A 15,930-nucleotide genomic window follows, 5' to 3' on the forward strand; every position below is an offset into this window, starting at 1 on the left:
CAAACAAGCATTGCTGCCAAGATTGTGCAGCTCCTTGTGTGAGATGAGAGCAAATGAGCCCTATCCTGGACATTACTGATTGTCTCATGGTGTAATCTCAAAAGGATGAGAGAGAGGGCCCAACACATCAAGGGCCCGTAGCTCCGCAGAGGTATTTTCAGTAGAGATAGGGAGGTGTTAGTACCATTATACAAGGTGCTGGTGAGACCTCATCTGGAATATTGTGTGTAGTTCTGGTCCCCCGTGTTTAAGAACGATGAATTCAAACTGGAACAGGTGCAGAGAAGGGCTACTAGGATGATCCGTGGAATGGAAAACCTGCCTTATGAGAGGAGACTCAAAGAGCTTGGCTTGTTTAGCCTAACCAAAAGAAGGTTGAGGGGAGATATGATTGCTCTCTATAAATATATCAGAGGTATAAATACCAGGAAAGGAGAGGAATTATTTAAGTTCAGTGCCAATGTGGACACAATAACAAATGAATATAAACTGGCCATCAGGAAGTTTAGACTTGAAATTAGACATTGGTTTCTAACCATCAGAGGAGTGAAGTTCTGGAATAGCCTTCCAAGGGGAGCAGTGGGGGCAAAAAACCTAGCTGGCTTCAAGACTGAGCTTGATAAATTTATTGCCTGTGTTGTGCAGGAGGTCAAACTATATGGTCCTTTCTGACCTTAAAGTCTATGAGTCTTGCTAACTCCCATGATTTTATCACAAGTCTTGTGATATTTAGTGTGTGTGTGTTGGGGAGGGGGGGGGGGGGGTTGTAAACCCCAGTTCCTGGAGTCATATGATTATGCGAGACTCTCAATTTTCATTTTTGGGAAATGTTAGGTTTCTAACCATCATGACTGTGGAGTAAAGCTGGAAAAAAATGACCTCTAATGGCTCAAAAACCAGAAAGGAAATAAAAAGAATCCCAAATGTATTTATTTTAAAATCTCATCATTTTCAAGCCAATCTTATGATTTTGGGGAGCTGACTCATGATTGTGCTTGGGGTTGATGACACTGACTCTAGAATGATCTCTCCCTCTCAAGAGTACATCTTTGTTTCTAAGCAAAGCTCAAGACATTTTTCCCTGGACTAAGCTGACCCAGGGGAGAGAAGGGTGACAAGAGGAAGTGGCCCAGGAAGGGCAGCCTTAAGCAACCTCTGTTGCCAAACCACTGGTAGCCCAAAGGGCTCTGGATCAGAGCTTAGTGGAGTGAGAGGGTCCAGACTCCCCTCTACACAACCCCCTCCTGGTCACAAGTTGCAGCTTTGATCACTAGGCCACACTTCCTTGCCAAACCCCAAGTGAGGGCCATTACAGCACTGCACATGTGCACACCATTTTCCTTGGATGGGAATAAAGATCAACTGGATTTGATAGAAATTAGTCTCCTTATTTAATTTTCTAATTCTGGAAGACGTTCAGATCCCATGGTGATGGCTCAGCATATGAATCTGAATAGACTGTCATAAATAAGGATGGGGGGGGGGCGGAATATTGCCACTGTTTTTAACTCTCTTAAAATACATTGGATGGGGGAGCTTTTTGGAGGGACAGAGTGGAAAAATAAGATATTTTTCTATCTAATTAGGAACAGTCCCTCTCAAATAGGGGTAATTGGTTTATGTGTGTCTCTTTCCTTGAGTGTCCTTGTTTGCCTCACAAATTTTGGCTAATCCTTTAACGCCAGCAGTGGCTGCAGCAATAATTAGGCAGAAAAATGCCAACCCAGCGTGTGGCTGCAAACAAACTCCTTGATAAAATCCAGCAGTCCCTTGGTACAGATTATGCAAGAAGATGAAGGAGATTTGAATACTTAAAAGGCAGTGTGCAGGTTTCCTGATGTGAATCTCAACCTGTTTTGCCTACTTGATATCTGAGGACAATAATAATAAAGAATTATTTAAGTGTAGGCCTTTTCCTTATATTGCATTTCAGAGTAAGGGCCAGACACACTTTGATTTTACAAGTTGTAAGATGCAGCCCTTTTCTTTTCTCCACCAAGAGCAAGATGGTTAATGATTTATATGCTTGGGTTCTGTAATTAAATAGTTATTACAATACAGACAACATATTGTATTCTAGTGGTTATGAGGGTTTGAATTAACTATTCTTATTAGAGATGAGCCGAAACCAAACCCCTCCCCATAAACTTTGGGATTATTCAAAATCAGAAGCCTTATCCAAATTATAAATAGGCTAGAATATTAAGAGTATTTTGAAATTTGAATCTGAATCCAAATTCTGTAGTGTCAGCTCAGCTTTAATAAGTTTGTCAGTATCTGCAACCCATTGATTCTCATTGTCTCCTTGACAAGAATGACATTTATGTGGATATATATCCAGAATGTTTTTATTTCACTTTATAATATGGATCCCAATTAAAATAAATAAATAAAAATTTTATTTTCAAGTTACAAAAATAAGACCACTCCTTCACCTTTGGCAGTAATTAAACTTGGTCTTCGTGAAGTAGTTGTGACTGGGCTAATTTCACCATCCCTGTTAGTGAAAATACATGTAATAGTTTCTGGATAGCATTTACATTGTGATCCACTTACAATTATCAATATCATATTTCCACTCAGGGAACATGAGAAAGGGAGTGCTGACAAAGTTAAATCAAGTTAATTATGAGTATTATTTATTTTGTGATAGCACCTATGAGTCTCAGTCATGGAGCAGGACCCCAGCGAGTGTACAAACACAGAACAAAAGAGATGGTTTTTGCCCCAAAGATCTTAAACATTCCAAATGAATAATTATAACTAATTAAAATATTAAGATGCAAATCATTGTGGAGTCTACCACAACTTTACAAAGTTATAATCAACCTATAGACTTGTGACCCTCACTTTGCATTTTAGACAAAAGGCTTGGTGAACAGTCTCAAAGAGCCAAAATGCCCAGATAACTTAGTTGATAGAGAAGGGTTTGAGGATTATGTCCCAGTTTGGGCAGTAAGGTTTTAGGTGCTCGGATAATACAATGATGATGATCATGGGGGAAAAAGAAAAAGGCTAGATAGAAGTTTCTGGCCTCAGTTACACCAATGCAACATTATTGACTTCGACTGACAACATGTGGCCTTCGGACTATAATGTTCTGCTCTCCATTTCTTAGAAATCAATTGTTGTTGGAATATATATATAATTGAGAACATATTTAGAATATGTTTTCAATTTTTTTTTTACGTTTTCAAAGCATTAGAAAGTTTAAAAAGTTGACCATGACAGCCCACAACCAGCTGTGATGATAAACCCAAAACCAAGTAATTAAAAATGAACACAATATAGAGCAACATAATCCATGTCTAACACAGTTTACATGGAAGCACCTTGCCCATGCATCATTCATTATCCCAAACTTACTGAGGTAACAAATAACTTATTTTTAGAGACACCCAAACTCTCTTTATACCATATATCATATGAAAACAATTTCCAAGTCTTAGCTGCCAGTATAAAACCTGACAGTTATGCTTTCATAATTTGTATTTCGAAAAAAACAAGACGAGAAAGAATATACCCTGCAAACAGAGCACATTGTACAGACAGACTGTTCACTTTTGAATCCTTTCAAAGGTTTGAATATTCCAGAGGATGACAAGTTACCATGATCACGCGAAAAAACCTTGACAATGGACACTTGCAAATAATTAATGTTACCAAGGTATTTGCTATTATAAAGCCACAACAATGTTAATTACTTGGAATGACAACATCACAATGATTTTGATGGCGACCACAGTAGAAGAAATATCTGTGAGGAATGAAAAGGGATTTGGAGAGAAATATGTCATGCTGCATTTTAAGTTGAATAATATGGTCTCTGTGGTTTTTAAAATATAAGCTTTCACCTGCTCCTAATGTTCTTCTTTCTTACAATGGCCATCGTTTGTTTGACCCAAGAGGGGGAAAGGAACTTTTAGAATGTGTTGAGGCAATGCAATTTAGAGCACAAATAAGAGGACCCGCATATGCTGTTGAGCAATAGGGCATTGATCAACATGTGTAAATTTGTGGAAAATCTGGTGCTAGGAGTGCATGTAGGTTGGGGACTCCAAGCAGCCTGGGCAGCCTCTGAGGCTGCTACCCATAGAAAATTGGTGCTCATCACCACTTTCCATCATAGATAGGGAAGCTGAATTTTATTCAGAGGCAGTGCTTTACACTGGGAAAGTTCTATGTAATGCTAACTTTGTCATTAGGCAGCCTTCTGAACCTGCCTCCTTCCAAGGAGGACTCTGAATCTGTCTGACCTAGTTGTACAAGGAGTGAAGCCCTAATACATGGGACAAGTTCTTCCCTGACTGACAGGTAATCAGCCAGCCAAGGAAGAAATTCTAAAGCTGTCATGTGGGATGCAGAATTGCCTTTGCCATTACAGAGCTATCAGAAAAGAGAAGGAATCTGCTGGTCAGCCCAAGATGCCCACCTCCTCCCAAATCAACAGCACCACTGTAAAATATCAATGAGGTTTTTACATCGTGTCTGGTGACTTAAGGCAGGAGTCCCCCTACAACCTCGTTTTCAGTCATGAGAGATCCACCAACCTTCAAACAAATGAAAGGATTTTTTTTAATTAAAAGAAAAGTCATAGGAACGTGTTGCTTATCAGTGCTAGAATACATGGAGGTTACTCCATCCCTGGAGTTCCCATGGTTTCCATAGCCCCAGAGGGGAACAGGGAGGAACAAGAGACAGATGACAGATAGAGAAGTGGGTAGGGCTTTGCAACTCCTTTAAACATAAGCAGCTGTGGGTTTGTGTGGAGGGAGCCAGTCCATTGCAACAGACTGACCTTGCCTTTTGGTAGGATGTCCTGCTATGCAGCTAACATCTGTGTCCTGCGTAGTCTGGAAGGCTACAAATATTTCCTGGGGGGGAAAGAGCCATAAATTGGCTGTGCTGGGTTGCTTAGTTCCATTTGCATGGGCGTTTCAGTCACACTTAAGGAAAGACTTCTATTTCTTTGAACACATAATTTCACGTCATGACCTTTAAAAGCACTCTTGAAAATCTAGTCCTCTGTGTTTAGCTCTCTTAACTATTCCTTGTAAGCCTTATTTTTCAAGCTTTAAGCCATCCTTTCCTGAGCTTTCTGAATCAGCAATATATTTCCTGTAGCAGTGTACAAACCTGAATGTAGCATGCCATATACAGGCTCATTTACTGCCTTAATTTTACATTCTCTTCTATTCAATTCCTGTGCTGTGTACATTACTGTAGTGGCTTTCTATGTTAAACTTCTGGTTATATAAGATAATATTGGCCTCCATCCTGCTGCATTTATTCATGTGAATAGTCCCACTGATTTCAATGGGACTATATAACTACTTGTTTGAGTGAAAACTGCAGGATTGGGCCCAATACTGTGTTGCTTGGGGTTTGTTTTGTTTGCTTGGGGTTTTTTTTGCTAAGATATTACACTTCCCTTTCCATTTTTCATCTGGGGTACCACCCATAGGTCATTTTTCTGCAGTATTACCAATGAACCAATGTTCTCCTATTCTGTACTTGTGTTTCCTGATTTTTGTTCTGTACCTAAGACTACTTTGTATTTATCCTGGTTGAATTTCATTTTTTTCAACCTACTAATCACTCTAATTTTCAAGATCTTGTTACATTTTCTCCTCAAAAGCAGCACCCTTCCCCACATCCTGCTTTTCAAAAAATCACTCCCCAATTTGACCACTCTTTCCTCCGAGCCATGAGTCAAAATATTAAATAGTGTCAGACTCGGCAATAATGTCTGTGGGATTCTAGCAGATATTTCTCTCTGCTGCAGCAGTTGGAATCAGAATCCCTTCTAGTCCTGGATACAGCAATCCACTAGTGATGGATCCTCTGTAGGACACCACGAGTCATTGAACCATCAATAATCACACTGAGTTTGTTTTTTTCTAATCAATTTTCTACTCTCCTTATGGTAGTGCCACCAGTTCACATTTCTCCAGTGTTCCTTCTGGAATATTTTGTTGCCATGTCCCAGTAAACGACAGACCTTTAGATTTGGGCTACAGCCTCAAGCAAAAGAACAGTGTCAAACATGCACCATCAGGAGTAGCCCCTGGAGGCAGTCTGACTCAGAGACACACCTCAGAATCACTATTATTATTATAATATAATATAATTATAATTAAATACATAAATACTGTTATTATTATTATATTACTGTAGTATCAAAGAGCCTTAGTCCTGGACAGAGACCCCATTCTTTCCTGACTGTCTCCTTGTTATAGAGGAGTGGTAATTTGCTGATGGTCTATATCAAGAGTCAATTGTGATCTCCACCCTTGTGCTGGCTCAGGTGCACTGCCTAGCTATTAGGGAGATGTTCCCAAGGCTCCAACTTCATACTTTGGGGAGGAATCACTAACTCCTAGTCCCCCAGACTCCAGGTCTTGGTAACCCACGTAGGGATGGCAGAGAAGTTTGTACTCCCTTGTGTGAGTGTATAGTGCAGTTCATAACCTAACCCTTTTATGAAGAAGTCCATTTAGTAATACTTTGCATGTACCAAACTAAACTGACTTCAGTGGAGCTGTGCCTGTATATGCCAGCAGCCAATTTGGCCTATTGTATATTTAGTTTGCCTGTTTTATATATATAAATGGTGAAGTAATTGTTTAATTTAAGCAGTAAATCCTCATGGCAGATGCTTTTGCAATTCTCAGATATTTTCTGAATTTTTCTGTGGCAGTTTGTCCGTCATTTGGACCATATTCTGTTAGGCCTGAGTAATCTGAAAATGTTCATCTTAAATTTAGAAGTTCAAAATCTCCTTCAAATATGCTGAAAACCCAAACTCCTGTAATATCTTTATAATATATTATACGTATATTTATTACACACATGATCTCTTAGCATTTTATGCTAAGATGTTAAGAGTAACAAATGCAGCTGTGGTTTACATGCCAAAAAGGTGTCATACTGTGTGAACTAGTAAAGCAGTAATTTCTCCCAGGGATCTCAATGTCATTGAACTGAAACATACATGTTTGTGCTTTTTAAAATTGACTCAAACTATTGCACAAAGACAGTATTATTATGGGTTTGCTTTTTCACCTGTGCTGTAGGCACATTATTCCAGCAAAATACATTGTTGCCATTACTGGGTATTTTCTGTGATTGTATACTGTTTAGTAATCTTAAATAATCTTACAATTCATTGTTGCGATAAAGTTTCATCCTTGTGTGCCATTGAGTAATGATGGAACTGTCCATCATTATTTTGCTTATTTTGTTTGCATCCATTTTTTTTAGTTCTGTGTAAATGTCCTAAAATGGGGGGCGGGGAGAGTGATGGTACATACTATAATGAGTAATGTATGAGTAATGTATATACTATATTGAGTAATCTGTTTGTAATGTTCCCTAGTGAGCTTTCCTGTATCACAGTTTCAAACAGCACTACATTAAAACACTGTAGGGAATCTTTAGTGTGTACCAACAGAGTCTATACAAACCAGTTAATGAGCAACAACACATTAGTGAGCTTTAGAAATCACATTCCCATAGTCCTCGTTTCTGCTCTGTGTAGACAAGCCCTTAGATACAAGTAACCATTTCTGTTGTTTTTCTGGTGTTTTTTTGTATAAAAACTGATTTAATTGTTTGTGGGGAGGGGATGGGTGTTGGTGTTTATCAGCTAAAACTTAAAATCAAAAACAATAATCATATATTAGGTAGCGGTATACATTCTTTATTATAATATTCTATATTCTATATGATGAAAATTGCTATATAGATGTCAAAGATTTAGTATCACTTTTATTTGATATTTATTAAGTAATTTATTTGAATAAAAATACTCCTTGGACTACATTTGGCATTTTCTCGTTTGAGCCTTATTTAGACTCTTCATTCCTGATTATTCCATTCCTTACTGACTTGCTGTTAGTAGAAGGCTTTAGAACTCAAATGATGCTGTCCATTACAGCTCTACAGCAGATTACAGGCCAAAGAGTGTCGAGGAATTGGACTCCACACCCCATCCCTTCCCAAACAGCATGAAAGAAAAACAAATCTGTCCTTTAATAAGATGAGGCTGAGTTGTATAAAAATCAGATTTGAAATGCCTCTCCTTTCTGGACCTGCAGTTTCAAATCCTGGTTGAGTGGACCCAACCCTTCTTCCTCTGAGTTCCCCACAGTTTGCTGCTTGAGGTTGTTTTGAGTAAGACCCTAAAAACTGATGTCTTAATTACTCTGTGTGAATATTAAAGATTCCATGGCACTATTTGTAAGGGTGGGAAGTTTGTCTTGGTTACCTGGCCTCTCCTCCTCTTCTGTTGTGCATTGTGCTGAGCACTGGTTGTCCTCATGGCTGCTATCTTCTGCCCTGAAGTGGGTTATCTTTTAGCAGAACTGAATTCATATAATTTGTGAAGCCTTTGGAATAATACTTTATTCTTTTTGTTTAAGTATCCATAATTAAACAAATGATTAAATCTCTGCAGGGGGTCAGATCCAAAGTCCACTAAAGATGATGGGAATTTTGCAGGGACCAGTGTGGCCTGGATCATTCACCCAGTGAAAGGAGCTAAGTGCAGTGAAAACAAGATACTTAGTTTCTCCTAACACACATAAGTAGGAGAAAATAGAGAAGATAGACTAAGAGTTATGTTTCACCACTGACTTAAAATAAACAACATGAACAATAAAAGATAGGGCGAGGACAATCCCATGAATTTGCATCAGACTTTCACATCTAGCACTTCAGTGCTGCAGTCAGTTCAAAGAAATATCAAGAGGGTGATTGCATGTATAAGTGGGGGAGGAGTGTTGGTGGTGGGGACTTGCGTCATTCAAAGGTAAAGTGAAACAAGGATGCTGTAAGTGATGAAGTCTGTCCTCGGATTGTCCTCTGATGTAGCTATTTCTCATGACTCACAGAATCGACGACTGCTTCTGTGCTTCTCGAAAACTGGACGCAGTAGCCACAGAAGCTAAATTCAAGCAGGATTTGGGATTCCGAATGCTGAACTGCGGCCGAACGGATCTAGTTAAACAGGCCATATCTTTGCTGGGGCCGGATGGAATTAACAGCATGAGTGAACAGGTACAAAATGAACTTTAACAGCCAGGCAGTTTGACTGCTTATTAAAGAAAACAACCTTCCGACACTCTAACTTAATAAACAGATGGCTCTTAACTTAATCCTTTTTCTCTATTACTTGATATTGAATTAAGAGATATACATTCAGGCTAAGCTTGGTCCCTCGGGAATTATGGATTCTTTTCTTTAGTGTTGAGGTAGACATAGCACTCAAGTTATTTTAAACTTTTTAAGTTAAATTTATTCAGGAGAAGCCATCAAAAGGTCATAGGAGTGCTTGATGTTGATCTGAAAACATAGTTCACCCTGGCTTGTGAACAATAGTGCCAATTAAGAGGCTGGTTTTTGTGATGTGGACATCTTTTCAATACAAACTGATCTGAGAGTCGCAATGCATTTCACATAGACCACCAAACCTCTGCCAAGTGACTATTAATAATGTTTGCTTGCATATTGAAGTAGATCCCAATATGAATGGGTTATCTGGAGATGGAAATCTCCATACTTCATTACCAATCCTTTAGTCATCTTGTCTTTGGGTGGTGACTTACAGATATGATGGGAAATACTAAGGATTACTACAACCAAAGGGGAGTCTCTAAAGTTTACAGCTTTATCCAGAAGTAAATTTACCTTCATGACTGTCCACCAATGGGAACTTTGGACTGTGAAGCTTATGAGGCTGTTCCCAATTCCCAAGCAGGAAATGTTGACACTTTAGCAGCCATAAACAGTGCGTCATCCTTTTGAAGTAGAGCTCCATGAAGTTTACTGTGGGTGGATCTTTATAAGACCTTAAAAATTGAGGTTCCCATTTGCTCCGCTTAAATATTAAAGATGTTGGTGTCCTTCTTCAAAGGTCTCCTTTTTGCTTCCAGTTCTGCAGCATGCTGTTTGGCAGGGGGCAGCCAGCTTCCACCCCAGTTGTGTTTGCATTTGCTGTTGCTCTATGAATATAATTGTGAAGTGCTTTGGGATCCTTTGGGATGAAAGGTGCTATAGAAATGTAAAATATTAGAATCAGAGATGTGCAAGCCTGGAAGGGACCTCAAGAGATCATCTAGTCCATCCCCCCCGTACTGAGGAAGGTTTAAGTATGCCTAGAAGGTTGCTGCCAGGTTACAGTTCTAATCACTTCAGTTTGATAGAATACTGAGCTATACCATGAATCAGTTAACGTTTGTAAAGTGCTTTGTAATTGTGAATACTCTGTAGGTACTAAGCATTACTGTTATCTTTATATCACGGAGTTCATTCCATGTTTAGTACATTAGAGTGCTATAAAACAATTATTATTTTATATAATTCTACGCCTTGAAACTTTTCATAGCAAAACTGCTGTGCTCCAAGGACTCAGGCCTGCAAAATGCTGCTCCGTATGGCCTGATCCATCAAAGCACTTAATCATGTGCTTAACTGTAAAGTCCTGCTTATGTCCCATTTAACTTAAACATGTGTTTCAGTGCTTTGCCAGATCAGGTCAAGTGATTCTGCATCTTGCAGGACTGAGCCACCAGTGATTTGAATATTGAAAGAATAACTTTTTCATGTAGCCAAAGAACAAATTCCCTGTGTGCTAATTGCATGTATTATTTATTATTTATTATTTGCTGAGCACTAATGAAGTGCTCATTAAAAATCCATTCCACCCGCATGCAAAGTGGTCTCACGCAATCATACAAAGCAAGCTTGAGCTACAGAGCAAACCTTAGGGATGGACCTATGTAAAAACAGCACTGAGATGAACCGCAAAACTGAGAAGAACTGGTCAGAATCTCAGATTAACTTTTAGGTTCCCATCCTGCAATGTGTAGGTGAAATCTTGGCCCGATTTTAATCAATGGCAAAATTCCAGTTGGTTTCAATGGGTCCAGATTTCATTTGCTGTGCGTAGACTGACTGCTGTTCTCAACAGAGCCTGGTTGAAGTCAGCAGCGAAGAGCAGCAGTCTGCAGGTGCAGTGTGTCTTGCAGGATTGGACATTTGTTTTTTTAATCCTTTTCTCTCAGATTTTAACTTTAAACTTGATTTGATCCTTGTGTCAAGTATTTATTCTTGTACCTTTATTATTTAAATTATTGTTTTTAAAATTATCCCCGATTACCAACATTTGAGGCTCGCATACACAGTTTTTATGAGATGTAGGGCCTGATCCTGTAGAGCTTACTATGTGCCTGCCCATGGACCACTGATTTCCAAGGGGACTTTTACTATTGACTGGAGTGCGAGCAAGATAAGGTCCTGTTTGAGAGTGATCTGTACTCACCCAAATACTCTCATTGACTTTAGTGGAGCTGCCAGACAGAATCAAGATTATTCACATGAGTAATGGGATCAGGACCCAAATTACTACAGTTATTAATACTGTATTAATATATATATTTAAAAGCACACATTTCTCAAAAGCAAATCAAGGACGTGATCCTGCTAAGTGGGCATTTGCAATGGGAATTAAGGATGCTCATCACCTTGCAGCATCAGGCCCTAAATTTTATTTTTATTTTTACTAAAAAGCACCTGTCCCAAAAACTAACAACCCACCAAACCTCAGCCTGGAAAAAGAGGCTTTTCCCCCCCAAAGGAAACGTGAAAAATGTTTAATTCAGCAAAAACGCTGGTGCTCAACTCTTGCTAGAGGGAACAGGGCAGTTGTGCAGCCTCTGCCCATTCTGACCACCTTATTTGTCTCTGTAAATAATTTCACTCTATGGCAAGGGACAGGTTAATCAGAAAGCGTGTGATCATCTGACAGGAAATTTACCATGGGATCATAAGGTAGACAATAAACATGTAGTAGAGGTACCATGGTCCTGTGGTAAACCTGCCATGGAACAAGCACACTCTTGATTGACCTTCCCCCACTTTTATGTAATAAATAGCTTTTTATGTGGTAATTTTAATAGACTTAATGATTTCATTTAGACTTATTTCCATTGCTAAAGTAACACTAACCTTAAGGGAAATGTTGATCAGCTGCAGTGGGTATCGCAGACAAATACAAATTGCAGTCTAGTTTTCTGTAGTGAAGGGTCAGCTAATCTAGTTTTCATCAAAACAGGGCAGCATATCCCTAGAGCTAGCAACTTTCAACAATGGTGTCTGGCATTTCATTTAAAATTAAGTCATTGTGTAGGACTGTATATACAGCAAAGCTTCTAGATTTCCAACCTCTAACAACATTAATGGGGAATAGACAGAACTCGAGTCTAACTTATTTAAAAGGAATTCATTATGTTGTTAAAGGGATACTGTCAAGAAGTATAGACTCAACATTTAGGTTTTATAAAATAAGAGTTACAAAAACCTTAATATGAATGGAAATATTATTGCTTTGGATTTAAACATTCCCCTACTATTGGGAGCCCAAAGACAACATTGCTCTTTATTTAGTATATGAGAAGAAGGAAATGAAACTGACAAATCTAGTTTCATTGTCTGTGCTAAGTAAGGAAACAAACAACATAAATGATTAGAAGAAACTTAGATTTTTTTTATGCTCTACTTTTAATAATATTAAAGGGTTGTTTTAACAGAGGTAAGGATTTTGTTAAATTTAATGTTTATCTTGACAATACACATTTAAAGCACTAACCTCTTCTTTTTTTAAAATATTCTATTGTAAATTTGTCAATTCTTTTGTTGTTTTTTTTTTAACTCCAAACAATGAATAGGGCATGACTCCATTGATGTATGCTTGTGTCAGGGGTGATGAGGCTATGGTGCAGATGCTACTAGATGCTGGAGCAGATTTGAATGTTGAGGTGAGGACATTTTATTATAATTAAAACTTTGATTCTTTATTTGTTTATATCTTAAACAGCCCATTAAAATTATAGCAGAGGAGGAAAATCCCAAGGCATTTAAAAATAAAATTTTGTAACCAAAGGCATTAACATTTGAAATGAATATTGAAATGATCACAAGAGTTATCAGAGCAGCTCGATATTGTCATCTCATTGAAGGGGTCAGTTTGTCAGTGATTTACACCAATATAATAGTATTGATTTTGCTAGGATTGCACAGAGTAAATTAATATAGAATGTAGCCCTAGAACTTTAAATGTAAACTACAAGCTCAGGAGTCAGAGGGCTAATGAAAAGGGTGGGACTTCCTGAATCACAGGTGAGTTAAAATGGAGAGGGGCAAGAAGGCCTACTGTTCAAATGCCACAACCCACGTTTGAGAACTTTTATACATTGGGACGTCCATCTACTGCCCAACAGCACACAAGAAGAATAAGGTACATTCTTGTGTTTTATAAAATGATTTGGATGAAAGCTGATGGATGCAGGGAGCTTCCAACATGTAAATATCTCTTGATGAATGCATGTAACAAACTTACACAATCTGTCCACCAAACAGATTGTTATGCCACTCCATGCAACACAGGTATGTAAATTATTTAAGAGCCATTTCAAATATATGATGAATTATTTGTTACATTTGTAAATACTTATAATTTCAATTTGTTGAGGTCATGCATAAATTAAGCTGTCTGATTCATTTATCTGTGCTCCATCTGTGTTCCAGTCTACTAGAATTCTTTGAGGGGGTCAATGAGCATGTGGACAAGGGTGATACAGTGTATATAGTGTACTTAGCTTTTCAGAAAGCCTTTGACAAGGTCCCTCACCAAAGGCTCTTAAACAAAGTAAGGGGTTAAGAGGGAAGGTCCTCTTCTGGATCGGTAACTGGTTAAAAGATAGGAAACAAAGGGTAGGAATAAATGGTCAGTTTTCAGACTGGGGAGAGGTAAATAGTGGTGTCCCCCAGGTATCTGGTCTGAGACCAGTACTGTTCACCATATTCATAAGTGATATGAAAAAAGGAGTAAAACGTGAGGTGGCAAAATTTGCAGATGATACAAAACTACTCAAGATAGTTAAGTCATAGCAGACTGCGTAAAGTTACGAAGGGATCTCACAAAACTGGGTGACTGGGCAACAAAATGGCAGATGAAATTCAATGTTTATAAATGCAAAGTAATACACATTGGGAAACATAGTCCCAACTATCCATATAAAATGATGGGGTCTAAATTAGCTGTTACCACTCTAGAAAGAGATCTTGGAGTCCTTGTGGCTAGTTCTCTGAAAACATCTCTCACTGTGCAGGGGCAGTCAGAAAAGCTAACAGAATGTTGGGAATCATTAGGAAAGGGATAGATAATAAAACAGATAATATCATAATGCCTCTTTATAAATCGACAGTACTCCCACATATTGAATGCTGTGTGCAGATCTGGTCGCCCCATCTCAAAAAAGATATAATGGAATTGGAAAGATACAAAAAAGGGCAACAAACAGCTTCCATATGAGGAGAGATTAATAAGACTGGGACTTTTCAGCTTGGAAAAGAGACAACTAAGGGGGGGATATGATAGAGGTCTATAAATCATGACTGATGCGGAGAAGGTAAATAAGGAAGTGTCATTTACTCCTCATTACACAAGAACTAGGGGTCACCAAATGAAATTAATAGGCAACAGGTTTAAAATGAACAAAAGGAAGTATTTCTTCACACAACGAACAATCAACCTGTGGAACTCTTTGCCAGAGAATGTTGTGAAGGCCAAGACTACAATGGGGTTCAAAAAAGAACTAGATAAGTTCATGGAGGATAGGTCTATCAATGGCTGTTAGCCAGGATGAGCAGGGATGCAAAACTATCCTCTGAAATATCCCTAGGCTCTGTTTGCCAGAAGCTGGGAATGGGCCACAGAGGATGGATCGCTTGATGATTACATGTTCTGTTCATTCACTCTGAAGCATCTGGTATTGACCACGGTCAGAAGACAGAATACTGAGCTAGATGGACCATTGGTCTGACCCACTATGGCCATTCTTATGTTTGTTCTTATGTTCCATCTGTTCTGTTCGGATTTAGGAAAGTTGTCGTTAAAGTGTAGTTACTACTTTCACTCAGACATTTTATTTTTTTAAAAATTTAATTTAATTGAAAAGAGGACAATGGATGGTTTGGGGCATCAGTGACAGGTCACAGTTTTTCACCTAGAAGTCACCACTTTGAATCCACTCAGGTCGATAGTGACTGATAGTCGTTACTATCTGATTGCTGTTCGGTGGCTTATGTGAAATCAGTTGTTGATTTCAGCTTAGTTCAGTTCCTAGTGGAACCAAAACTAACCAAACAAACAAAAATCAGCCATCAGTTTGCAATAATTATCCCCCTTGATAGCAGTCTCAATAGAGAGGCCAAAGGTTTGACAGGCATGGAGACTCACCTATCCTGTAACCCAGGGGTATCAAACACCTGGCCTACTAAGTTGATCTCTTATTATCTGGCCCCTGTAACAGATTCAGATTCTGCAGAATGCAAGCTTTCATCAGAAATAAAAGGGAGTTTAGTCCTAGTGCCTATGTAAAAAACAGTACAAACTTGGACCTGAAGTAAACGTAAGCAGTACTGTGTTCTTGAGTCTGAAGACAACCTGAACCAATAGCTTTCAAAGGGATGTGAACCTCCCTGGTTGATCTCAAAGGGTTTTATAGCAGGACATTCAAATAAATAAGCTGTGCAGTTATGCAGCTAATTTGTGTATATAGTTACCACAACGGAGTGTGCAAATTGGATGATTACATGAAGATAGGCCAAATAAACAAAAGGCAAAATAAGTGTTCTTGAAATTGGCATGTGTAATTTTCCCTTTGCTTTGCTAAATAAATGTTTTGGCTCAAATTTCCAAAAGTGACCCTTAATTCTGGGTATCTCAGCTCTTGAATGCCCAAGTTTAGACTCCAGAGACTGATTACCAGATATGCTTATACCTAAAACTCACACTGAAGTCAGTGGAAGATGTGGCTGTTTATCAAATGTCAGCATTGATCTAACTCTACTCTCATTAAAGTCAGT

At 38.6% G+C, this 15,930-nt stretch overlaps 1 protein-coding gene across 3 annotated transcripts in view; it reads left to right on the plus strand.

The window, feature by feature from the left end:
* Nucleotides 1-15,930, plus strand: part of ABTB3 (ankyrin repeat and BTB domain containing 3) — a 244,069-nt gene that overhangs the window by 188,293 nt on the left and 39,846 nt on the right. For all 3 annotated transcript variants that reach the window (XM_067559382.1, XM_067559383.1, XM_067559384.1), the window contains exons 5-6: nucleotides 8,895-9,060; nucleotides 12,729-12,818. In XM_067559382.1, coding sequence (XP_067415483.1) covers nucleotides 8,895-9,060; nucleotides 12,729-12,818 — 256 coding nt within the window. The remainder of the gene's footprint in view (nucleotides 1-8,894; nucleotides 9,061-12,728; nucleotides 12,819-15,930) is intronic.

The sequence above is a fragment of the Emydura macquarii genome, unplaced genomic scaffold, assembly GCF_026122565.2.
Source record: "Emydura macquarii macquarii isolate MOO-44397 ecotype Brisbane River unplaced genomic scaffold, CSIRO-AGI_Emac_v2 contig_2205, whole genome shotgun sequence".
Classification (NCBI taxonomy): Eukaryota; Metazoa; Chordata; order Testudines; family Chelidae; genus Emydura; species Emydura macquarii.